Genomic DNA, 26,800 nt, shown 5'->3' with positions numbered 1-26,800 from the left:
GCCAGATGGAGGCGCTGTGGGCCAGATGGAGGCGCTGTGGGCCAGATGGAGGCGTGTGGGCCAGATGGAGGCGCTGTGGGCCAGATGGAGGCGCTGTGGGCCAGATGGAGGCGCTGTGGGCCAGATGGAGGCGCTGTGGGCCAGATGGAGGCGCTGTGGGCCAGATGGAGGCGCTGTGGGCCAGATGGAGGCGCTGTGGGCCAGATGGAGGCGCTGTGGGCCATATGGAGGCGCTGTGGGCTAGATGGAGGCGCTGTGGCCCAGATGGAGGCGCTGTGGGCCAGATGGAGGCGCTGTGGCCCAGATGGAGGCGCTGTGGCCCAGATGGAGGCGCTGTGGCCCAGATGGAGGCGCTGTGGGCTAGATGGAGGCGCTGTGGCCCAGATGGAGGCGCTGTGGGCCACATGGAGGCGCTGTGGCCCAGATGGAGGCGCTGTGGGCCAGATGGAGGCGCTGTGGGCCAGATGGAGGCGCTGGAGTCAGAGAACAACAATATGAAAAATAAGACCCTGGATTTGGAGTCCAGATCACGTGGTCCTGACCTGAGGCCTGTGGGAGGAGGAGAAGGAGAAGAAGAAGAAGGAGAAGAAGAAGAAGAAGAAGAAGAAGAAGAAGAAGAAGAAGAAGAAGAAGAAGAAGAAGAAGAAGAAGAAGAAGAAGAAGAAGAAGAAGAAGAAGAAGAAGAAGAAGAAGAAGAAGAAGAAGAAGAAGAAGAAGAAGAAGAAGAAGAAGAAGAAGAAGAAGAAGAAGAAGAAGAAGAAGAAGCGGATACAGAAAGCTAGAATTAACATTACTTAACATGAACATGAATCAGTTTTATTCAGGCGTGGAGCCTTTGTACGAGACGTGTGAAAGAGTCGGTGATTTAAGAATCAAATATGGATCTGAGTTGATTGATCTAAATATCGACCTTTGTGTAGCTCATCCAAGGAGTTGTGAAAATACTGGGGCCTTGTTTGAGATCACTTCCCACGCTCAGTGCAAAGGACGGAAACAACATGGCAGCGCAGAATACGATCACGAGGTTTGTGACGTAGTGAATGAGGTTTAGGATTGATTGACATTTGGAGGGAAATGATCCCGAGGACACGCCCACTTTTCTAATCCACATACAATCTATTCCAGAATAGATAACTTTTTTGTTCTCACTAAAGATAGATCTAAAATCACTGAAGCAGATTTAGTCACAATAGACCTCAGTGTTCATGCTCTACATTTGTGTCGATTTGGAGGAAAGATGTAAAAACAATGTCGAGTTTCATGAGCCTTTGTTTAAGGACAAAATGTCCAACAACATTAAGACTTATCTGGAGGAAAATGATGCTGAGGAAATGTCTCCGCCTCCTTTGGGACGCTTCCAAAGCAGTGTTGAGAGGACAAGTTATAGACGTAGCCTCCGGAAAAAAGAGAAAAAGCTAAAAGATCTGCAAGAAATATGAAAATTGTTGGAGTGGTATAAACCTCTAAAGACACACCTCAGAGTGTATAAAGCTCTAAAGACACACCTCAGAGTGGTATAAAGCTCTAAAGACTCACCTCAGAGTGGTATAAAGCTCTGAAGACACACCTCAGAGTGGTATAAAGCTCTAAAGACTCACCTCAGAGTGTTTAAAGCTCTAAAGACTCACCTCAGAGTGTATAAAGCTCTAACGACACACCTCAGAGTGGTATAAAGCTCTAAAGACTCACCTCAGAGTGTTTAAAGCTCTAAAGACTCACCTCAGAGTGTATAAAGCTCTAACGACACACCTTAGAGTGGTATAAAGCTCTAGAGACACACCTCAGAGTGTTGAAAGCTCTAGAGACACACCTCAGAGTGTATAAAGCTCTAAAGACACACCTCAGAGTGTTTAAAGCTCTAGAGACACACCTCAGAGTGGTATAAAGCTCTAAAGACTCACCTCAGAGTGTATAAAGCTCTAAAGACACACCTCAGAGTGGTATAACGCTCTAAAGACACACCTCAGAGTGTTTAAAGCTCTGAAGACACACCTCAGAGTGGTATAAAGCTCTAAAGACTCACCTCAGAGTGTATAAAGCTCTAAAGACACACCTCAGAGTGGTATAACGCTCTAAAGACACACCTCAGAGTGTTTAAAGCTCTGAAGACACACCTCAGAGTGGTATAAAGCTCTAAAGACACACCTCAGAGCGGTATAAAGCTCTAAAGACACACCTCAGAGTGGTATAAAGCTCTAAAGACTCACCTCAGAGCGGTATAAAGCTCTAAAGACACACCTCAGAGTGGTATAAAGCTCTAAAGACACACCTCAGAGTGTATAAAGCTCTAAAGACTCACCTCAGAGTGTATAAAGCTCTAAAGACACACCTCAGAGTGGTATAAAGCTCTAAAGACACACCTCAGAGTGTTTAAAGCTCTAGAGACACACCTCAGAGTGTATAAAGCTCTGAAGACACACCTCAGAGTGTATAAAGCTCTAAAGACACACCTCAGAGCGGTATAAAGCTCTAAAGACACACCTCAGAGTAGTATAAAGCTCTAAGGACACACCTCAGAGTGTTTAAAGCTCTAGAGACACACCTCAGAGTGTATAAAGCTCTAAAGACACACCTCAGAGTGTTATAAAGCTCTAAAGACACACTTCAGAGTGTATAAAGCTCTAAAGACACACCTCAGAGTGTATAAAGCTCTAAAGACACACCTCAGAGTGTATAAAGCTCTAAAGACTCACCTCAGAGTGGTATAAAGCTCTAAAGACTCACCTCAGAGTGTTTAAAGCTCTAGAGACACACCTCAGAGTGTATGAAGCTCTAAAGACTCACCTCAGAGTGTATAAAGCTCTAAAGACACACCTCAGAGTGTTATAAAGCTCTAAAGACACACCTCAGAGTGTATAAAGCTCTAAAGACACACCTCAGAGTGTTATAAAGCTCTAAAGACACACCTCAGAGTGGTATAAAGCTCTAAAGACTAACCTCAGAGTGTTTAAAGCTCTAAAGACTCACCTCAGAGTGTATGAAGCTCTAAAGACACACCTCAGAGTGTATAAAGCTCTAAAGACACACCTCAGAGTGTATAAAGCTCTAAAGACACACCTCAGAGTGGTATAAAGCTCTAAAGACTCACCTCAGAGTGTATAAAGCTCTAAAGACACACCTCAGAGTGTATAAAGCTCTAAAGACACACCTTAGAGTGGTATAAAGCTCTAAAGACACACCTCAGAGTGTTTAAAGCTCTGAAGACACACCTCAGAGTGGTATAAAGCTCTAAAGACTCACCTCAGAGTGTATAAAGCTCTAAAGACACACCTCAGAGTGTATAAAGCTCTAAAGACTCACCTCAGAGTGTATAAAGCTCTAAAGACTCACCTCAGAGTGTATAAAGCTCTAAAGACTCACCTCAGAGTGTATAAAGCTCTAAAGACACACCTCAGAGTGTATAAAGCTCTAAAGACACACCTCAGAGTGTATAAAGCTCTAAAGACTCACCTCAGAGTGTATAAAGCTCTAAAGACTCACCTCAGAGTGTATAAAGCTCTAAAGACACACCTCAGAGTGTATAAAGCTCTAAAGACACACCTCAGAGCATATAAAGCTCTAAAGACACACCTCAGAGTGTTTAAAGCTCTGAAGACACACCTCAGAGTGGTATAAAGCTCTAAAGACTCACCTCAGAGTGTATAAAGCTCTAAAGACTCACCTCAGAGTGTATAAAGCTCTAAAGACACACCTCAGAGTGGTATAACGCTCTAAAGACACACCTCAGAGTGTTTAAAGCTCTGAAGACACACCTCAGAGTGGTATAAAGCTCTAAAGACACACCTCAGAGTGGTATAAAGCTCTAAAGACTCACCTCAGAGCGGTATAAAGCTCTAAAGACACACCTCAGAGTGGTATAAAGCTCTAAAGACACACCTCAGAGTGTATAAAGCTCTAAAGACTCACCTCAGAGTGTATAAAGCTCTAAAGACACACCTCAGAGTGGTATAAAGCTCTAAAGACACACCTCAGAGTGTTTAAAGCTCTAGAGACACACCTCAGAGTGTATAAAGCTCTGAAGACACACCTCAGAGTGTATAAAGCTCTAAAGACACACCTCAGAGTGGTATAAAGCTCTAAAGACACACCTCAGAGTGTATAAAGCTCTAAAGACTCACCTCAGAGTGTATAAAGCTCTAAAGACACACCTCAGAGTGGTATAAAGCTCTAAAGACACACCTCAGAGTGTTTAAAGCTCTAGAGACACACCTCAGAGTGTATAAAGCTCTGAAGACACACCTCAGAGTGTATAAAGCTCTAAAGACACACCTCAGAGCGGTATAAAGCTCTAAAGACACACCTCAGAGTAGTATAAAGCTCTAAGGACACACCTCAGAGTGTATAAAGCTCTAAAGACACACCTCAGAGTGTTTAAAGCTCTAGAGACACACCTCAGAGTGTATAAAGCTCTAAAGACACACCTCAGAGTGTTATAAAGCTCTAAAGACACACCTCAGAGTGTATAAAGCTCTAAAGACACACCTCAGAGTGTATAAAGCTCTAAAGACACACCTCAGAGTGGTATAAAGCTCTAAAGACTCACCTCAGAGTGTTTAAAGCTCTAAAGACACACCTCAGAGTGTTTAAAGCTCTAGAGACACACCTCAGAGTTTTTAAAGCTCTAGAGACACACCTCAGAGTGTATAAAGCTCTAAAGACTCACCTCAGAGTGGTATAAAGCTCTAAAGACTCACCTCAGAGTGTTTAAAGCTCTAGAGACACACCTCAGAGTGTATGAAGCTCTAAAGACTCACCTCAGAGTGTATAAAGCTCTAAAGACACACCTCAGAGTGTTATAAAGCTCTAAAGACACACCTCAGAGTGTATAAAGCTCTAAAGACACACCTCAGAGTGTTATAAAGCTCTAAAGACACACCTCAGAGTGGTATAAAGCTCTAAAGACTAACCTCAGAGTGTTTAAAGCTCTAAAGACTCACCTCAGAGTGTATGAAGCTCTAAAGACACACCTCAGAGTGTATAAAGCTCTAAAGACACACCTCAGAGTGTATAAAGCTCTAAAGACACACCTCAGAGTGGTATAAAGCTCTAAAGACTCACCTCAGAGTGTATAAAGCTCTAAAGACACACCTTAGAGTGTATAAAGCTCTAAAGACACACCTTAGAGTGGTATAAAGCTCTAAAGACACACCTCAGAGTGTTTAAAGCTCTGAAGACACACCTCAGAGTGGTATAAAGCTCTAAAGACACACCTCAGAGTGGTATAAAGCTCTAAAGACACACCTCAGAGTGTATAAAGCTCTAAAGACTCACCTCAGAGTGTATAAAGCTCTAAAGACACACCTCAGAGTGGTATAAAGCTCTAAAGACACACCTCAGAGTGTTTAAAGCTCTAGAGACACACCTCAGAGTGTATAAAGCTCTGAAGACACACCTCAGAGTGTATAAAGCTCTAAAGACACACCTCAGAGTGGTATAAAGCTCTAAAGACACACCTCAGAGTGTATAAAGCTCTAAAGACTCACCTCAGAGTGTATAAAGCTCTAAAGACACACCTCAGAGTGGTATAAAGCTCTAAAGACACACCTCAGAGTGTTTAAAGCTCTAGAGACACACCTCAGAGTGTATAAAGCTCTGAAGACACACCTCAGAGTGTATAAAGCTCTAAAGACACACCTCAGAGCGGTATAAAGCTCTAAAGACACACCTCAGAGTAGTATAAAGCTCTAAGGACACACCTCAGAGTGTATAAAGCTCTAAAGACACACCTCAGAGTGTTTAAAGCTCTAGAGACACACCTCAGAGTGTATAAAGCTCTAAAGACACACCTCAGAGTGTTATAAAGCTCTAAAGACACACCTCAGAGTGTATAAAGCTCTAAAGACACACCTCAGAGTGTATAAAGCTCTAAAGACACACCTCAGAGTGGTATAAAGCTCTAAAGACTCACCTCAGAGTGTTTAAAGCTCTAAAGACACACCTCAGAGTGTTTAAAGCTCTAGAGACACACCTCAGAGTTTTTAAAGCTCTAGAGACACACCTCAGAGTGTATAAAGCTCTAAAGACTCACCTCAGAGTGGTATAAAGCTCTAAAGACTCACCTCAGAGTGTTTAAAGCTCTAGAGACACACCTCAGAGTGTATGAAGCTCTAAAGACTCACCTCAGAGTGTATAAAGCTCTAAAGACACACCTCAGAGTGTTATAAAGCTCTAAAGACACACCTCAGAGTGTTATAAAGCTCTAAAGACACACCTCAGAGTGGTATAAAGCTCTAAAGACTAACCTCAGAGTGTTTAAAGCTCTAAAGACTCACCTCAGAGTGTATGAAGCTCTAAAGACACACCTCAGAGTGTATAAAGCTCTAAAGACACACCTCAGAGTGTATAAAGCTCTAAAGACACACCTCAGAGTGGTATAAAGCTCTAAAGACTCACCTCAGAGTGTATAAAGCTCTAAAGACACACCTTAGAGTGTATAAAGCTCTAAAGACACACCTTAGAGTGGTATAAAGCTCTAAAGACACACCTCAGAGTGGTATAAAGCTCTAAAGACTCACCTCAGAGTGTATAAAGCTCTAAAGACACACCTTAGAGTGTATAAAGCTCTAAAGACACACCTTAGAGTGGTATAAAGCTCTAAAGACTCACCTCAGAGTGTATAAAGCTCTAAAGACACACCTCAGAGTGGTATAAAGCTCTAAAGACACACCTCAGAGTGTTTAAAGCTCTAGAGACACACCTCAGAGTGTATAAAGCTCTGAAGACACACCTCAGAGTGTATAAAGCTCTAAAGACACACCTCAGAGCGGTATAAAGCTCTAAAGACACACCTCAGAGTAGTATAAAGCTCTAAGGACACACCTCAGAGTGTATAAAGCTCTAAAGACACACCTCAGAGTGTTTAAAGCTCTAGAGACACACCTCAGAGTGTATAAAGCTCTAAAGACACACCTCAGAGTGTTATAAAGCTCTAAAGACACACCTCAGAGTGTATAAAGCTCTAAAGACACACCTCAGAGTGTATAAAGCTCTAAAGACACACCTCAGAGTGGTATAAAGCTCTAAAGACTCACCTCAGAGTGTTTAAAGCTCTAAAGACACACCTCAGAGTGTTTAAAGCTCTAGAGACACACCTCAGAGTTTTTAAAGCTCTAGAGACACACCTCAGAGTGTATAAAGCTCTAAAGACTCACCTCAGAGTGGTATAAAGCTCTAAAGACTCACCTCAGAGTGTTTAAAGCTCTAGAGACACACCTCAGAGTGTATGAAGCTCTAAAGACTCACCTCAGAGTGTATAAAGCTCTAAAGACACACCTCAGAGTGTTATAAAGCTCTAAAGACACACCTCAGAGTGTTATAAAGCTCTAAAGACACACCTCAGAGTGGTATAAAGCTCTAAAGACTAACCTCAGAGTGTTTAAAGCTCTAAAGACTCACCTCAGAGTGTATGAAGCTCTAAAGACACACCTCAGAGTGTATAAAGCTCTAAAGACACACCTCAGAGTGTATAAAGCTCTAAAGACACACCTCAGAGTGGTATAAAGCTCTAAAGACTCACCTCAGAGTGTATAAAGCTCTAAAGACACACCTTAGAGTGTATAAAGCTCTAAAGACACACCTTAGAGTGGTATAAAGCTCTAAAGACACACCTCAGAGTGTTTAAAGCTCTGAAGACACACCTCAGAGTGGTATAAAGCTCTAAAGACACACCTCAGAGTGGTATAAAGCTCTAAAGACTCACCTCAGAGCGGTATAAAGCTCTAAAGACACACCTCAGAGTGGTATAAAGCTCTAAAGACACACCTCAGAGTGTATAAAGCTCTAAAGACTCACCTCAGAGTGTATAAAGCTCTAAAGACACACCTCAGAGTGGTATAAAGCTCTAAAGACACACCTCAGAGTGTTTAAAGCTCTAGAGACACACCTCAGAGTGTATAAAGCTCTGAAGACACACCTCAGAGTGTATAAAGCTCTAAAGACACACCTCAGAGTGGTATAAAGCTCTAAAGACACACCTCAGAGTGTATAAAGCTCTAAAGACTCACCTCAGAGTGTATAAAGCTCTAAAGACACACCTCAGAGTGGTATAAAGCTCTAAAGACACACCTCAGAGTGTTTAAAGCTCTAGAGACACACCTCAGAGTGTATAAAGCTCTGAAGACACACCTCAGAGTGTATAAAGCTCTAAAGACACACCTCAGAGCGGTATAAAGCTCTAAAGACACACCTCAGAGTAGTATAAAGCTCTAAGGACACACCTCAGAGTGTATAAAGCTCTAAAGACACACCTCAGAGTGTTTAAAGCTCTAGAGACACACCTCAGAGTGTATAAAGCTCTAAAGACACACCTCAGAGTGTTATAAAGCTCTAAAGACACACCTCAGAGTGTATAAAGCTCTAAAGACACACCTCAGAGTGTATAAAGCTCTAAAGACACACCTCAGAGTGGTATAAAGCTCTAAAGACTCACCTCAGAGTGTTTAAAGCTCTAAAGACACACCTCAGAGTGTTTAAAGCTCTAGAGACACACCTCAGAGTTTTTAAAGCTCTAGAGACACACCTCAGAGTGTATAAAGCTCTAAAGACTCACCTCAGAGTGGTATAAAGCTCTCAAGACTCACCTCAGAGTGTTTAAAGCTCTAGAGACACACCTCAGAGTGTATGAAGCTCTAAAGACTCACCTCAGAGTGTATAAAGCTCTAAAGACACACCTCAGAGTGTTATAAAGCTCTAAAGACACACCTCAGAGTGTATAAAGCTCTAAAGACACACCTCAGAGTGTTATAAAGCTCTAAAGACACACCTCAGAGTGGTATAAAGCTCTAAAGACTAACCTCAGAGTGTTTAAAGCTCTAAAGACTCACCTCAGAGTGTATGAAGCTCTAAAGACACACCTCAGAGTGTATAAAGCTCTAAAGACACACCTCAGAGTGTATAAAGCTCTAAAGACACACCTCAGAGTGGTATAAAGCTCTAAAGACTCACCTCAGAGTGTATAAAGCTCTAAAGACACACCTTAGAGTGTATAAAGCTCTAAAGACACACCTTAGAGTGGTATAAAGCTCTAAAGACACACCTCAGAGTGTTTAAAGCTCTGAAGACACACCTCAGAGTGGTATAAAGCTCTAAAGACACACCTCAGAGTGGTATAAAGCTCTAAAGACACACCTCAGAGTGTATAAAGCTCTAAAGACTCACCTCAGAGTGTATAAAGCTCTAAAGACACACCTCAGAGTGGTATAAAGCTCTAAAGACACACCTCAGAGTGTTTAAAGCTCTAGAGACACACCTCAGAGTGTATAAAGCTCTGAAGACACACCTCAGAGTGTATAAAGCTCTAAAGACACACCTCAGAGTGGTATAAAGCTCTAAAGACACACCTCAGAGTGTATAAAGCTCTAAAGACTCACCTCAGAGTGTATAAAGCTCTAAAGACACACCTCAGAGTGGTATAAAGCTCTAAAGACACACCTCAGAGTGTTTAAAGCTCTAGAGACACACCTCAGAGTGTATAAAGCTCTGAAGACACACCTCAGAGTGTATAAAGCTCTAAAGACACACCTCAGAGCGGTATAAAGCTCTAAAGACACACCTCAGAGTAGTATAAAGCTCTAAGGACACACCTCAGAGTGTATAAAGCTCTAAAGACACACCTCAGAGTGTTTAAAGCTCTAGAGACACACCTCAGAGTGTATAAAGCTCTAAAGACACACCTCAGAGTGTTATAAAGCTCTAAAGACACACCTCAGAGTGTATAAAGCTCTAAAGACACACCTCAGAGTGTATAAAGCTCTAAAGACACACCTCAGAGTGGTATAAAGCTCTAAAGACTCACCTCAGAGTGTTTAAAGCTCTAAAGACACACCTCAGAGTGTTTAAAGCTCTAGAGACACACCTCAGAGTTTTTAAAGCTCTAGAGACACACCTCAGAGTGTATAAAGCTCTAAAGACTCACCTCAGAGTGGTATAAAGCTCTAAAGACTCACCTCAGAGTGTTTAAAGCTCTAGAGACACACCTCAGAGTGTATGAAGCTCTAAAGACTCACCTCAGAGTGTATAAAGCTCTAAAGACACACCTCAGAGTGTTATAAAGCTCTAAAGACACACCTCAGAGTGTTATAAAGCTCTAAAGACACACCTCAGAGTGGTATAAAGCTCTAAAGACTAACCTCAGAGTGTTTAAAGCTCTAAAGACTCACCTCAGAGTGTATGAAGCTCTAAAGACACACCTCAGAGTGTATAAAGCTCTAAAGACACACCTCAGAGTGTATAAAGCTCTAAAGACACACCTCAGAGTGGTATAAAGCTCTAAAGACTCACCTCAGAGTGTATAAAGCTCTAAAGACACACCTTAGAGTGTATAAAGCTCTAAAGACACACCTTAGAGTGGTATAAAGCTCTAAAGACACACCTCAGAGTGTTTAAAGCTCTGAAGACACACCTCAGAGTGGTATAAAGCTCTAAAGACTCACCTCAGAGTGTATAACGCTCTAAAGACACACCTCAGAGTGTATAAAGCTCTAAAGACTCACCTCAGAGTGTATAAAGCTCTAAAGACTCACCTCAGAGTGTATAAAGCTCTAAAGACTCACCTCAGAGTGTATAAAGCTCTAAAGACACACCTCAGAGTGTATAAAGCTCTAAAGACACACCTCAGAGTGTATAAAGCTCTAAAGACACACCTCAGAGTGGTATAAAGCTCTAAAGACTCACCTCAGAGTGTATAAAGCTCTAAAGACACACCTCAGAGTGTATAAAGCTCTAAAGACACACCTTAGAGTGGTATAAAGCTCTAAAGACTCACCTCAGAGTGTATAAAGCTCTAAAGACACACCTCAGAGTGTATAAAGCTCTAAAGACACACCTCAGAGTGTATAAAGCTCTAAAGACACACCTCAGAGTGGTATAAAGCTCTAAAGACTCACCTCAGAGTGTATAAAGCTCTAAAGACACACCTCAGAGTGTATAAAGCTCTAAAGACACACCTCAGAGTGGTATAAAGCTCTAAAGACACACCTCAGAGTGTATGAAGCTCTAAAGACTCACCTCAGAGTGTATAAAGCTCTAAAGACACACCTCAGAGTGTATAAAAATCTAAAGACACACCTCAGAGTGTATAAAGCTCTAAAGACACACCTCAGAGTGTTATAAAGCTCTGAAAAAAACAGAATTACTCTTTTTGGAAACTTTTAACTGTGATCTTGAAAAACTCCTTCCTCTGAGTGTGAAAGAGGACATCATGTCCCTGAGACCAAAATAAGGGAAGGACCGACTGGACTGTGCCTCATAAAGACTATTTCTACTCTGAATGTGAACTATCGTTTATACTCCTCAATTATAGGACAAAATCACACAACAATTTGATGTTGGATCTCCATAAGCTCCACAAACAACCCACAAACGGCCCACAAACGACCCACAAACGACACACAAACGACCCACAAACGGCCTACAAACGACCCACAAACGACCCACAAACGGCCCACAAACGACACACAAACGACCCACAAACGACCCACAAACGACCCACAAACGACACACAAACGGCCCACAAACGACCCACAAACAACCCACTAACGACACACAAACGACCCATAAACGACACACAAACGACCCACAAACGACACACAAACGGCCCACAAACGACCCACAAACGACACACAAACGACCCACAAACGACCCACAAACGGCCCACAAACGACCCACAAACGACACACAAACGACCCACAAACGCCCCACAAACGACCCACAAACGACACACAAACGACCCATAAACGACACACAAACGACCCACAAACGACCCACAAACGGCCCACAAACGACCCACAAACGACCCACAAACGACCCACAAACGACCCACAAACGGCCCACAAACGGCCCAAAAACGGCCCACAAACGGCCTACAAACGGCCCACAAACGACCCACAAACGGCCCTCAAACGGCCCGCAAACGACCCACAAACAACCCACAAACGGCCCACAAACGGCCCAAAAACGACCCACAAACGGCCCACAAACGGCCTACAAACGGCCCACAAACGACCCACAAACGGCCCACAAACGGCCTACAAACGGCCCACAAACGACCCACAAACGGCCTACAAACGACCCACAAACGACCAACAAACGACACACAAACGACCCACAAACGACCCACAAACGACCCACAAACGACACACAAACGACCCACAAACGGCCCACAAACGGCCTACAAACGGCCCACAAACGGCCTACAAACGGCCCACAAACGACCCACAAACGACCCACAAACGACCCACTAACGACACACAAACGACCCACAAACGACACACAAACGACCCACAAACGGCCCACAAACGACACACAAACGGCCCACAAACGACCCACAAACGACCCACTAACGACACACAAACGACACACAAACGACCCACAAACGACACACAAACGGCCCACAAACGACCCACAAACGACACACAAACGACCCACAAACGACCCACAAACGGCCCACAAACGACCCACAAACGACCCACAAACGACACACAAACGACCCACAAACGCCCCACAAACGACCCACAAACGACACACAAACGACCCACAAACGACCCACAAACGACCCACAAACGGCCCACAAACGACCCACAAACGACCCACAAACGACCCACAAACGACCCACAAACGGCCCACAAACGGCCCAAAAACGGCCCACAAACGGCCTACAAACGGCCCACAAACGACCCACAAACGGCCCTCAAACGGCCCGCAAACGACCCACAAACGACCCACAAACGGCCCACAAACGGCCCAAAAACGACCCACAAACGGCCCACAAACGGCCTACAAACGGCCCACAAACGACCCACAAACGGCCCACAAACGGCCTACAAACGACCCACAAACGACCCACAAACAACACACAAACGACCCACAAACGACCCACAAACGACCCACAAATGACACACAAACGACCCACAAACGGCCCACAAACGGCCTACAAACGGCCCACAAACGGCCTACAAACGGCCCACAAACGACCCACAAACGGCCTACAAACGACCCACAAACGACCCACAAACGACCCACAAACGACCCACTAACGACACACAAACGACCCACAAACGACACACAAACGACCCACAAACGACACACAAACGGCCCACAAACGACCCACAAACGACACACAAACGGCCCACAAACGGCCCAAAAACGGCCCACAAACGGCCTACAAACGGCCCACAAACGACCCACAAACGGCCTACAAACGACCCACAAACGACCCACAAACGACCCACAAACGGCCCTCAAACGGCCCTCAAACGACCCACAAACGACCCACAAACGGCCCACAAACGGCCCAAAAACGACCCACAAACGGCCCACAAACGGCCTACAAACGGCCCACAAACGACCCACAAACGGCCCACAAACGGCCTACAAACGACCCACAAACGACCCACAAACGACCCACTAACGACACACAAACGACCCACAAACGACACACAAACGACCCACAAACGACCCACAAACGGCCCTCAAACGGCCCGCAAACGACCCACAAACGCCCACAAATGACACACAAACGACACACAAACGACACACAAACGACCCACAAACGACCCACAAACGACACACAAACGGCCCACAAACGACCCACAAACGACCCACAAACGACACACAAACGACCCACAAACGGCCCACAAACGACCCACAAACGACCCACAAACGACCCACAAACGACCCACAAACGGCCCACAAACGGCCCAAAAACGGCCCACAAACGGCCTACAAACGGCCCACAAACGACCCACAAACGGCCCTCAAACGGCCCGCAAACGACCCACAAACGACCCACAAACGGCCCACAAACGGCCCAAAAACGACCCACAAACGGCCCACAAACGGCCTACAAACGGCCCACAAACGACCCACAAACGGCCCACAAACGGCCTACAAACGGCCCACAAACGACCCACAAACGGCCTACAAACGACCCACAAACGACCCACAAACGACACACAAACGACCCACAAACGACCCACAAACGACCCACAAACGACACACAAACGACCCACAAACGGCCCACAAACGGCCTACAAACGGGCCACAAACGGCCTACAAACGGCCCACAAACGACCCACAAACGGCCTACAAACGACCCACAAACGACCCACAAACGACCCACAAACGACCCACTAACGACACACAAACGACCCACAAACGACACACAAACGACCCACAAACGACACACAAACGGCCCACAAACGACCCACAAACGACACACAAACGGCCCACAAACGGCCCAAAAACGGCCCACAAACGGCCTACAAACGGCCCACAAACGACCCACAAACGGCCTACAAACAACCCACAAACGACCCACAAACGACCCACAAACGGCCCTCAAACGGCCCTCAAACGGCCCTCAAACGGCCTACAAACAACCCACAAACGACCCACAAACGACCCACAAACGGCCCTCAAACGGCCCTCAAACGGCCCTCAAACGACCCACAAACGACCCACAAACGGCCCACAAACGGCCCAAAAACGACCCACAAACGGCCCACAAACGGCCTACAAACGGCCCACAAACGACCCACAAACGACCCACAAACGCCCACAAATGACACACAAACGACCCATAAACGACACACAAACGACCCACTAACGACACACAAACGACCCACAAACGACCCACAAACGACCCACAAACGACACACAAACGGCCCTCAAACGGCCCGCAAACGACCCACAAACGACCCACAAACCCCCACAAATGACACACAAACGACCCATAAACGACACACAAACGACCCACAAACGACACACAAACGACCCATAAACGACACACAAACGACCCACAAACGACCCACAAACGGCCCACAAACGACCCACAAACGACCCACAAACGACCCACAAACGACCCACAAACGGCCCACAAACGGCCCAAAAACGGCCCACAAACGGCCTACAAACGGCCCACAAACGACCCACAAACGGCCCTCAAACGGCCCGCAAACGACCCACAAACGACCCACAAACGGCCCACAAACGGCCCAAAAACGACCCACAAACGGCCCACAAACGGCCTACAAACGGCCCACAAACGACCCACAAACGGCCCACAAACGGCCTACAAACGGCCCACAAACGACCCACAAACGGCCTACAAACGACCCACAAACGACCCACAAACAACACACAAACGACCCACAAACGACCCACAAAAGACCCACAAATGACACACAAACGACCCACAAACGGCCCACAAACGGCCTACAAACGGCCCACAAACGGCCTACAAACGGCCCACAAACGACCCACTAACGACACACAAACGACCCACAAACGACCCACAAACGACCCACAAACGACACACAAACGGCCCACAAACGACCCACAAACGACACACAAACGGCCCACAAACGGCCCAAAAACGGCCCACAAACGGCCTACAAACGGCCCACAAACGACCCACAAACGGCCTACAAACGACCCACAAACGACCCACAAACGACCCACAAACGGCCCTCAAACGGCCCTCAAACGGCCCTCAAACGACCCACAAACGACCCACAAACGGCCCACAAACGGCCCAAAAACGACCCACAAACGGCCCACAAACGGCCTACAAACGGCCCACAAACGACCCACAAACGGCCCACAAACGGCCTACAAACGACCCACAAACGGCCCACAAACGACCCACAAACGGCCCACAAACGGCCTACAAACGACCCACAAACGACCCACAAACGACCCACAAACGACCCACTAACGACACACAAACGGCCCTCAAACGGCCCGCAAACGACCCACAAACGACCCACAACCGCCCACAAATGACACACAAACGACACACAAACGACCCACAAACGACCCACAAACGACACACAAACGGCCCACAAACGACCCACAAACGACCCACAAACGACACACAAACGACCCACAAACGGCCCACAAACGACCCACAAACGACCCACAAACGACCCACAAACGACCCACAAACGGCCCACAAACGGCCCAAAAACGGCCCACAAACGGCCTACAAACGGCCCACAAACGACCCACAAACGGCCCTCAAACGGCCCGCAAACGACCCGCAAACGACCCACAAACGGCCCACAAACGGCCCAAAAACGACCCACAAACGGCCCACAAACGGCCTACAAACGGCCCACAAACGACCCACAAACGGCCCACAAACGGCCTACAAACGGCCCACAAACGACCCACAAACGGCCTACAAACGACCCACAAACGACCCACAAACAACACACAAACGACCCACAAACGACCCACAAACGACCCACAAACGACCCACAAACGACACACAAACGACCCACAAACGGCCCACAAACGGCCTACAAACGGCCCACAAACGGCCTACAAACGGCCCACAAACGACCCACAAACGGCCTACAAACGACCCACAAACGACCCACAAACGACCCACAAACGACCCACTAACGACACACAAACGACCCACAAACGACACACAAACGACCCACAAACGACACACAAACGGCCCACAAACGACCCACAAACGACCCACAAACGGCCCACAAACGGCCCTCAAACGGCCCTCAAACGACCCACAAACGACCCACAAACGGCCCACAAACGGCCCAAAAACGACCCACAAACGGCCCACAAACGGCCTACAAACGGCCCACAAACGACCCACAAACGGCCCACAAACGGCCCAAAAACGGCCCACAAACGGCCTACAAACGGCCCACAAACGACCCACAAACGGCCCTCAAACGGCCCGCAAACGACCCACAAACGACCCACAAACGGCCCACAAACGGCCCAAAAACGACCCACAAACGGCCCACAAACGGCCTACAAACGGCCCACAAACGACCCACAAACGGCCCACAAACGGCCTACAAACGGCCCACAAACGACCCACAAACGGCCTACAAACGACCCACAAACGACCCACAAACAACACACAAACGACCCACAAACGACCCACAAAAGACCCACAAATGACACACAAACGACCCACAAACGGCCCACAAACGGCCTACAAACGGCCAACAAACGGCCTACAAACGGCCCACAAACGACCCACAAACGGCCTACAAACGACCCACAAACGACCCACAAACGACCCACAAACGACCCACTAACGACACACAAACGACCCACAAACGACACACAAACGACCCACAAACGACACACAAACGGCCCACAAACGACCCACAAACGACACACAAACGGCCCACAAACGGCCCAAAAACGGCCCACAAACGGCCTACAAACGGCCCACAAACGACCCACAAACGGCCTACAAACGACCCACAAACGACCCACAAACGACCCACAAACGGCCCTCAAACGGCCCTCAAACGGCCCTCAAACGACCCACAAACGACCCACAAACGGCCCACAAACGGCCCAAAAACGACCCACAAACGGCCCACAAACGGCCTACAAACGGCCCACAAACGACCCACAAACGGCCCACAAACGGCCTACAAACGACCCACAAACGGCCCACAAACGACCCACAAACGGCCCACAAACGGCCTACAAACGACCCACAAACGACCCACAAACGACCCACAAACGACCCACTAACGACACACAAACGGCCCTCAAACGGCCCGCAAACGACCCACAAACGACCCACAACCGCCCACAAATGACACACAAACGACACACAAACGACCCACAAACGACCCACAAACGACACACAAACGGCCCACAAACGACCCACAAACGACCCACAAACGACACACAAACGACCCACAAACGGCCCACAAACGACCCACAAACGACCCACAAACGACCCACAAACGACCCACAAACGGCCCACAAACGGCCCAAAAACGGCCCACAAACGGCCTACAAACGGCCCACAAACGACCCACAAACGGCCCTCAAACGGCCCGCAAACGACCCGCAAACGACCCACAAACGGCCCACAAACGGCCCAAAAACGACCCACAAACGGCCCACAAACGGCCTACAAACGGCCCACAAACGACCCACAAACGGCCCACAAACGGCCTACAAACGGCCCACAAACGACCCACAAACGGCCTACAAACGACCCACAAACGACCCACAAACAACACACAAACGACCCACAAACGACCCACAAACGACCCACAAACGACCCACAAACGACACACAAACGACCCACAAACGGCCCACAAACGGCCTACAAACGGCCCACAAACGGCCTACAAACGGCCCACAAACGACCCACAAACGGCCTACAAACGACCCACAAACGACCCACAAACGACCCACAAACGACCCACTAACGACACACAAACGACCCACAAACGACACACAAACGACCCACAAACGACACACAAACGGCCCACAAACGACCCACAAACGACCCACAAACGGCCCACAAACGGCCCTCAAACGGCCCTCAAACGACCCACAAACGACCCACAAACGGCCCACAAACGGCCCAAAAACGACCCACAAACGGCCCACAAACGGCCTACAAACGGCCCACAAACGACCCACAAACGGCCCACAAACGGCCTACAAACGACCCACAAACGACCCACAAACGACCCACAAACGACCCACTAACGACACACAAACGACCCACAAACGACCCACAAACGCCCACAAATGACACACAAACGACACACAAACGACCCACAAACGACCCACAAACGACACACAAACGGCCCACAAACGACCCACAAACGACCCACAAACGACACACAAACGACCCACAAACGACCCACAAACGACCCACAAACGACCCACAAACGACACACAAACGACCCACAAACGACCCACAAACGACCCACAAACGACCCACTAACGACACACAAACGACCCACAAACGCCCACAAATGACACACAAACGACACACAAACGACCCACAAACGACCCACAAACGACACACAAACGGCCCACAAACGACCCACAAACGACCCACAAACGACACACAAACGACCCACAAACGACCCACAAACGACCCACAAACGACACACAAACGACACACAAACGACCCACAAACGACCCACAAACGACCCACAAACGACCCACAAACGACACACAAACGACCCACAAACGACCCACAAACGACCCACAAACGACACACAAACGACACACAAACGACCCACAAACGACCCACAAACGACCCACAAACGACCCACAAACGACACACAAACGACACACAAACGACACACAAACGACCCACAAACGACACACAAAGGCATCGTTCAACTACAGAAATTTACGATCTAAAACAGGCAAACCAGTGTTTACAAGAAACATGACCAGAGAAATCATGAATATAATATAAAGCAGGACCAAAGCACGTCTAAAGAAGGAATAAAACAGGTCTAAAACAGGACTAAAGCAGGACTAAACCAGGACTAAAACAGGACTAAAGCAGGACTAAAACAGGACTAAAGCAGGACTAAAACAGGACTAAAGCAGGACTAAAACAGGACCTAAAGCAGGTCTAAAACAGTACTAAAGCAGGACTAAAGCAGGACTAAAGCAGGACTAAAGCAGGACTAAAGCAGGACTAAAGCAGGTCTAAAACAGGACTAACGCAGGACTAAAACAGGACCTAAAGCAGGACTAAAGCAGGACTAAAGCAGGACTAAAGCAGGTCTAAAACAAGACTGAAGCAGGTCTAAAACAGGACTAACGCAGGACTAAAGCAGGACTAAAGCAGGACTAAAGCAGGACTAAAGCAGGACTAAAGCAGGACTAAAGCAGGACTAAAACAGGACTAAAGCAGGTCTAAAACAGGACTAACGCAGGACTAACGCAGGACTAAAGCAGGACTAAAGCAGGACTAAAACAGGACTAAAGCAGGACTAAAGCAGGACTAAAGCTGGACTAAAACAGGACTAAAGCAGGTCTAAAACAGGACTAAAGCAGGACTAAAACAGGACTAAAGCAGGACTAAAGCTGGACTAAAACAGGACTAAAGCAGGTCTAAAACAGGACTAAAGCAGGACTAAAACAGGACTAAAACAGGACTAAAGCAGGACTAAAGAAGCTCTAAAACAGGACTAAAGCAGGTCTAAAACAGGACTAACGCAGGACTAAAGCAGGACTAAAGCAGGACTAAAGCAGGACTAAAGCAGGACTAACGCAGGACTAAAGCAGGACTAAAGCAGGTCTAAAGCAGGACTAAAGCAGGTCTAAAACAGGACTAACGCAGGACTAAAGCAGGACTAAAGCAGGACTAAAGCAGGACTAAAGCTGGACTAAAACAGGACTAAAGCAGGTCTAAAACAGGACTAAAGCAGGACTAAAGCAGGTCTAAAGCAGGACTAAAGCAGGACTAAAGCAGGTCTAAAGCAGGACTAAAGCAGGACTAAAGCAGGTCTAAAGCAGGACTAAAACAGGACTAAAGCAGGACTTCAGCAAGACCAAAGCAGGACTAAAGCAGGTCTAAAACAGGACCTAAAGCAGGACTAAAGCGGGACTAAAGCAGGACTAAAACAGGACTAAAGCAGGACTAAAACAGGACTAAAGCAGGACTAAAACAGGACTAAAGCAGGACTAAAACAGGACTAAAGCAGGACTTCAGCAAGACCAAAGCAGGACTAAAGCAGGTCTAAAACAAGACAAAAGTAGGACTAAAGCAGGTCTAAAACAGGACCTAAAGCAGGACTAAAGCAGGACTAAAGCAGGTCTAAAACAGGACTAACGCAGGACTAAAGCAGGACTAAAGCAGGACTAAAGCAGGACTAAAGCAGGACTAAAGCAGGACTAAAGCAGGTCTAAAACAGGACTAACGCAGGACTAAAACAGGACCTAAAGCAGGACTAAAGCAGGACTAAAGCAGGACTAAAGCAGGTCTAAAACAAGACTGAAGCAGGTCTAAAACAGGACCTAAAGCAGGACTAAAGCAGGACTAAAGCAGGTCTAAAACAGGACTAACGCAGGACTAAAGCAGGACTAAAGCAGGACTAAAGCAGGACTAAAGCAGGACTAAAGCTGGACTAAAACAGGACTAAAGCAGGTCTAAAACAGGACTAACGCAGGACTAACGCAGGACTAAAGCAGGACTAAAGCAGGACTAAAACAGGACTAAAGCAGGACTAAAGCAGGACTAAAGCTGGACTAAAACAGGACTAAAGCAGGTCTAAAACAGGACTAAAGCAGGACTAAAACAGGACTAAAGCAGGACTAAAGCAGGACTAAAACAGGACTAAAGCAGGACTAAAGAAGCTCTAAAACAGGACTAAAGCAGGTCTAAAACAGGACTAACGCAGGACTAAAGCAGGACTAAAGCAGGACTAAAGCAGGACTAACGCAGGACTAAAGCAGGACTAAAGCAGGTCTAAAGCAGGACTAAAGCAGGTCTAAAACAGGACTAACGCAGGACTAAAGCAGGACTAAAGCAGGACTAAAGCAGGACTAAAGCAGGACTAAAGCTGGACTAAAACAGGACTAAAGCAGGACTAAAGAAGCTCTAAAACAGGACTAAAGCAGGTCAAAAACAGGACTAACGCAGGTCAAAAACAGGACTAAAGCAGGACTAAAGCAGGTCTCATAATATTTTTTTTTGGTAAAGGGCAAGAAATTACCAATAACTCTTTAATTTTTTGTAGCATTTTAGGACATTGTTTCTTGGCATGGTTTTTCTCCAACAATTTAAATTCTTCTTGCAGACATTTAGCTTTTTCTCCCTTTGTTTCTTTTTTCGGAGGCTATGGCTATGATTCTTCCTCTCATGACTGCTTTGGAAGCGTCCCAAAGGAGGCGGAGACATTTCCCCAGTATAGTTTTCCTCTTGAAGGAAAAAGTCTGGCATTGAACCTCCACAGGGTCTACAGTAATGTACAGGAGCACCATCTTTCTTTATCGAAGATGAAGAAATAGCATATTCTGGAATAGATTACATGTGGATTATAAAAATGGGTATATTGACATCCATAAGGGTCTCCCTCCATATGGCTGTCAATCAATCCTATATTCTTCATTAATTCACAGAACTTCTTATTGATTGTTCCTCCAGAGCCTCTTGAGCTCCACATGTTCTTCACACGATCGTTGAGAAACCTCATTATCAGACCTTCGGGGACAGGGAGTGGTCTGTCAGCAGCTGCGTCGGGCCTGTTAGCCATGTTAGCCTCGTTAGCTTGTGAGGCTGACGTGGACCATCTGCTTTGATTGTTTACTTCCTGTAGCATTACCATTCTTGTGTTTTCCTAGTTTGCTTATCTCTTACTGCTCGTTTCTTGGAATTTTGTGGGTAAAACTGTTAGTTTCGAGATATATTTTGGGCAGAGTATGCATCTACGCTGACATTATATCCGGAAGTCAGGATCTTATTTTTCATATTCTTGTTCTCTGTCTGCAACGTCTCCATCTGGGCCCTCATTGTCTGCAGATCATCAGTATTGGTCCTGTAGCATTACCAGACTTGTGTCTTGTTTGGGCCTCAACACGCCAACAACCGGAAGTCTCCCATTCTCACGCACTTCCATGTTTTTCCATAGCTTTGTATTCTTGTCAGATAATATCTCCCGTAAAGCTGTCATATTCAGCGCAGTTGTTCGGCTTTGGTTTCATGTTCAATAAATAATTGTCCAGGCTCAATATATGTCTGCTCCCATGTGAAAATATTGAGTTTCCCGAAGGTGAATTCAGAATAAAGACCCTAACCCGCTGCCAAGCCTCATCCTGGAAGTCCCTAGAATCATTCTAACCACATTTTGTAAATAGAAAGTTGTCGTAAGTAAAATGAATCTAAACTAGACGATCCCTCATCTGCCTGAAGAGTGGCTCCAGCTCCAGTGTCTCCCTCTCGTCTGTGAGAGTCAGATCCTCCTTCATCTGGAACTAACCCAGGTTTATACGCTTTTTCCCAAGGAGGTTTTTTTGTAGTTTTTCCTGGACGAGAAGGAGAGTCTAAGGACAGGAGGAGGGTCTAAGGACACAAGGAGGGTCTAAGGACAGGAGGAGGGTCTAAGGACAGAAGGAGGGTCTAAGGACAGAGGGAGGGTCTAAGGACAGGAGGAGGGTCTAAGGACAGGAGGAGGGTCTAAGGACAGGAGGAGGGTCTAAGGACAGAAGGAGGGTCTAAGGACAGAGGGAGGGTCTAAGGACAGGAGGAGGGTCTAAGGACACAAGGAGGGTCTAAGGACAGAAGGAGGGTCTAAGGACAGAAGGAGGGTCTAATGACAGAAGGAGGGTCTAAGGACAGAGGGAGGGTCTAAGGACAGGAGGAGGGTCTAAGGACAGGAGGAGGGTCTAAGGACAGAAGGAGGGTCTAAGGACAGAAGGAGGGTCTAAGGACAGAAGGAGGGTCTAATGACAGAAGGAGGGTCTAAGGACAGAAGGAGGGTCTAATGACAGAAGGAGGGTCTAAGGACAGAGGGAGGGTCTAAGGACAGGAGGAGGGTCTAAGGACAGGAGGAGGGTCTAAGGACAGAAGGAGGGTCTAAGGACAGAGGGAGGGTCTAAGGACAGGAGGAGGGTCTAAGGACACAAGGAGGGTCTAAGGACAGAAGGAGGGTCTAAGGACAGGAGGAGGGTCTAAGGACAGAAGGAGGGTCTAAGGACAGAGGGAGGGTCTAAGGACAGAGGGAGGGTCTAAGGACAGAAGGAGGGTCTAAGGACAGAAGGAGGGTCTAAGGACAGGAGGAGGGTCTAAGGACAGGAGGAGGGTCTAAGGACAAAAGGAGAGTCTAAGGACAGAGGGAGGGTCTAAGGACAGAAGGAGGGTCTAAGGACAGAAGGAGGGTCTAAGGACAGGAGGAGGGTCTAAGGACAGAAGGAGGGTCTAAGGACAGAAGGAGGGTCTAAGGACAGGAGGAGGGTCTAAGGACAGGAGGAGGGTCTAAGGACAGGAGGAGGGTCTAAGGACAGAAGGAGGGTCTAAGGACAGAAGGAGGGTCTAAGGACAGGAGGAGGGTCTAAGGACAGAAGGAGGGTCTAAGGACAGGAGGAGGGTCTAAGGACAGGAGGAGGGTCTAAGGACAGGAGGAGGGTCTAAGGACAGGAGGAGGGTCTAAGGACAGAGGACTCTGGGACATCGTCCCTCGCCACCTTAGACATTGTTGATTCGGCCTCAGAGGCGACTGTTGTTGTGATTTTGGGCCTTACAAAAATAAATTGAATTGAAAAATTGAACTAAAGCAAGTTTTGGGATTTTGGCAGAATATTTTTTCCTCTTGAAAAATGAAATAAGATCTTTAAGTCTTAGAAAGTAAACCAGTTTGATATAGTGTTCAGTAAACAGTGTGTGTTTGTAGACATTCGACTTCCCCCTGCCCAGTCCACTGAGGGTCTTTCACATGGTGATGGCGCCGCAGCAGGAGTACCCACAAGTGTGCATCGGAGTGTCCCAGGGCCCCGGGCCCTTCACACCAGTCTCTGTTCAATACATCAACCTCAACTCCAACACCTCCTGGTTCACCAACATTGGCCTGGGTAAGACGCACACAAACACACTCACGCACACACACGCACACACACACGCACAGACACACACACACAGACACACACACACACAGACACACACACACACGCACACACGCACACACACACACGCACAGACACACACACACACACAGACACACACACACACAGACACACACACACACGCACACACGCACACACACACGCACAGACACACACAGACACACACACACACAGACACACACACACACAGACACACACACACACGCACACACGCACACACACACACACACACAGACACACACACACACACAGACACACACACAGACACAGACACACACACACACACACACACACACAGACACACACACACACACACACAGACACAGACACACGCACACGCACACGCACACACACACACACAGACACACACACACACACACACACGGACACAGACACACACACACACGCACACACGCACACACACACGCACACACACACACACAGACACACACACACACACGCACACAGACACAGACACACACACACGCACACACACACGCACGCACACACACACGCACAGACACACACGCACACACGCACACACACACGCACACACACACACACAGACACACACAGACGCACACACACACGCACACATACGCACAGAGACACACATACACACACACACACACAGACAGAGACGCAAGCTAAAAGTGGAGCTATTGTGGAGCTAATAACAAGAAAACAATCTTCAGGGATGAAGCTCTCTGAGGAAAACATCTAAACCAGGTCAAACCTGGACAGATCAGGAGCCACAGGTAATAAAGCGTGTAATAAAGCGTGTAATAAAGCGTGTAATAAAGCGTGTAATAAAGCGTGTAATAAAGCGTGTAATGAAGCGTGTAATAAAGCGTGTAATAAAGCGTGTAATGAAGCGTGTAATAAAGCGTGTAATAAAGCGTGTAATGAAGCGTGTAATGAAGCGTGTAATAAAGCGTGTAATAAAGCGTGTAATGAAGCGTGTAATGAAGCGTGTAATGAAGCGTGTAATAAAGCGTGTAATAAAGCGTGTAATAAAGCGTGTAATGAAGCGTGTAATGAAGCGTGTAATGAAGCGTGTAATAAAGCGTGTAATGAAGCGTGTAATGAAGCGTGTAATGAAGCGTGTAATGAAGCGTGTAATGAAGCGTGTAATAAAGCGTGTAATAAAGCGTGTAATAAAGCGTGTAATAAAGCGTGTAATGAAGCGTGTAATGAAGCGTGTAATGAAGCGTGTAATGAAGCGTGTAATGAAGCGTGTAATAAAGCGTGTAATAAAGCGTGTAATAAAGCGTGTAATAACGCGTGTAATGAAGCGTGTAATGAAGCGTGTAATGAAGCGTGTAATGAAGCGTGTAATAAAGCGTGTAATAAAGCGTGTAATGAAGCGTGTAATAAAGCGTGTAATGAAGCGTGTAATAAAGCGTGTAATGAAGCGTGTAATGAAGCGTGTAATGAAGCGTGTAATGAAGCGTGTAATAAAGCGTGTAATAAAGCGTGTAATGAAGCGTGTAATGAAGCGTGTAATGAAGCGTGTAATAAAGCGTGTAATAAAGCGTGTAATAAAGCGTGTAATGAAGCGTGCAATGAAGCGTGCAATGAAGCGTGTAATGAAGCGTGTAATGAAGCGTGTAATGAAGCGTGTAATGAAGCGTGTAATAAAGCGTGTAATAAAGCGTGTAATAAAGCGTGTAATGAAGCGTGTAATGAAGCGTGTAATAAAGCGTGTAATGAAGCGTGTAATAAAGCGTGTAATGAAGCGTGTAATGAAGCGTGTAATGAAGCGTGTAATGAAGCGTGTAATGAAGCGTGTAATGAAGCGTGTAATGAAGCGTGTAATAAAGCGTGTAATGAAGCGTGTAATAAAGCGTGTAATGAAGCGTGTAATGAAGCGTGTAATGAAGCGTGTAATGAAGCGTGTAATAAAGCGTGTAATGAAGCGTGTAATGAAGCGTGTAATGAAGCGTGTAATGAAGCGTGTAATGAAGCGTGTAATGAAGCGTGTAATGAAGCGTGTAATGAAGCGTGTAATGAAGCGTGCAATGAAGCGTGCAATGAAGCGTGCAATGAAGCGTGCAATGAAGCGTGCAATGAAGCGTGCAATGAAGCGTGCAATGAAGCGTGCAATGAAGCGTGCAATGAAGCGTGCAATGAAGCGTGCAATGAAGCGTGCAATGAAGCGTGCAATGAAGCGTGCAATGAAGCGTGCAATGAAGCGTGTAATGAAGCGTGTAATGAAGCGTGTAATGAAGCGTGTAATGAAGCGTGTAATGAAGCGTGTAATGAAGCGTGTAATGAAGCGTGTAATGAAGCGTGTAATGAAGCGTGTAATGAAGCGTGTAATGAAGCGTGTAATGAAGCGTGTAATGAAGCGTGTAATGAAGCGTGTAATGAAGCGTGTAATGAAGCGTGTAATGAAGCGTGCAATAAAGCGTGC

At 46.8% G+C, this 26,800-nt stretch overlaps 1 protein-coding gene across 1 annotated transcript in view; it reads left to right on the top strand.

The window, feature by feature from the left end:
* LOC140372227 (mitogen-activated protein kinase kinase kinase kinase 5-like) overlaps positions 1-26,800 on the top strand; it is a 121,842-nt gene that overhangs the window by 93,474 nt on the left and 1,568 nt on the right. The window contains exon 26 of the mRNA XM_072459466.1: positions 24,156-24,333. Within this exon, the coding sequence (XP_072315567.1) occupies positions 24,156-24,333 (178 nt within the window). The remainder of the gene's footprint in view (positions 1-24,155; positions 24,334-26,800) is intronic.

The sequence above is a fragment of the Eucyclogobius newberryi genome, unplaced genomic scaffold (genome assembly GCF_026437365.1).
Source record: "Eucyclogobius newberryi isolate DKJ021-1_F unplaced genomic scaffold, fEucNew1.0.hap1 SCAF_10, whole genome shotgun sequence".
Taxonomy (NCBI): domain Eukaryota; kingdom Metazoa; phylum Chordata; class Actinopteri; order Gobiiformes; family Gobiidae; genus Eucyclogobius; species Eucyclogobius newberryi.
Note: the sequence above shows the minus strand (reverse complement) of the source record. Positions and strands in the feature narration are given on the sequence as shown.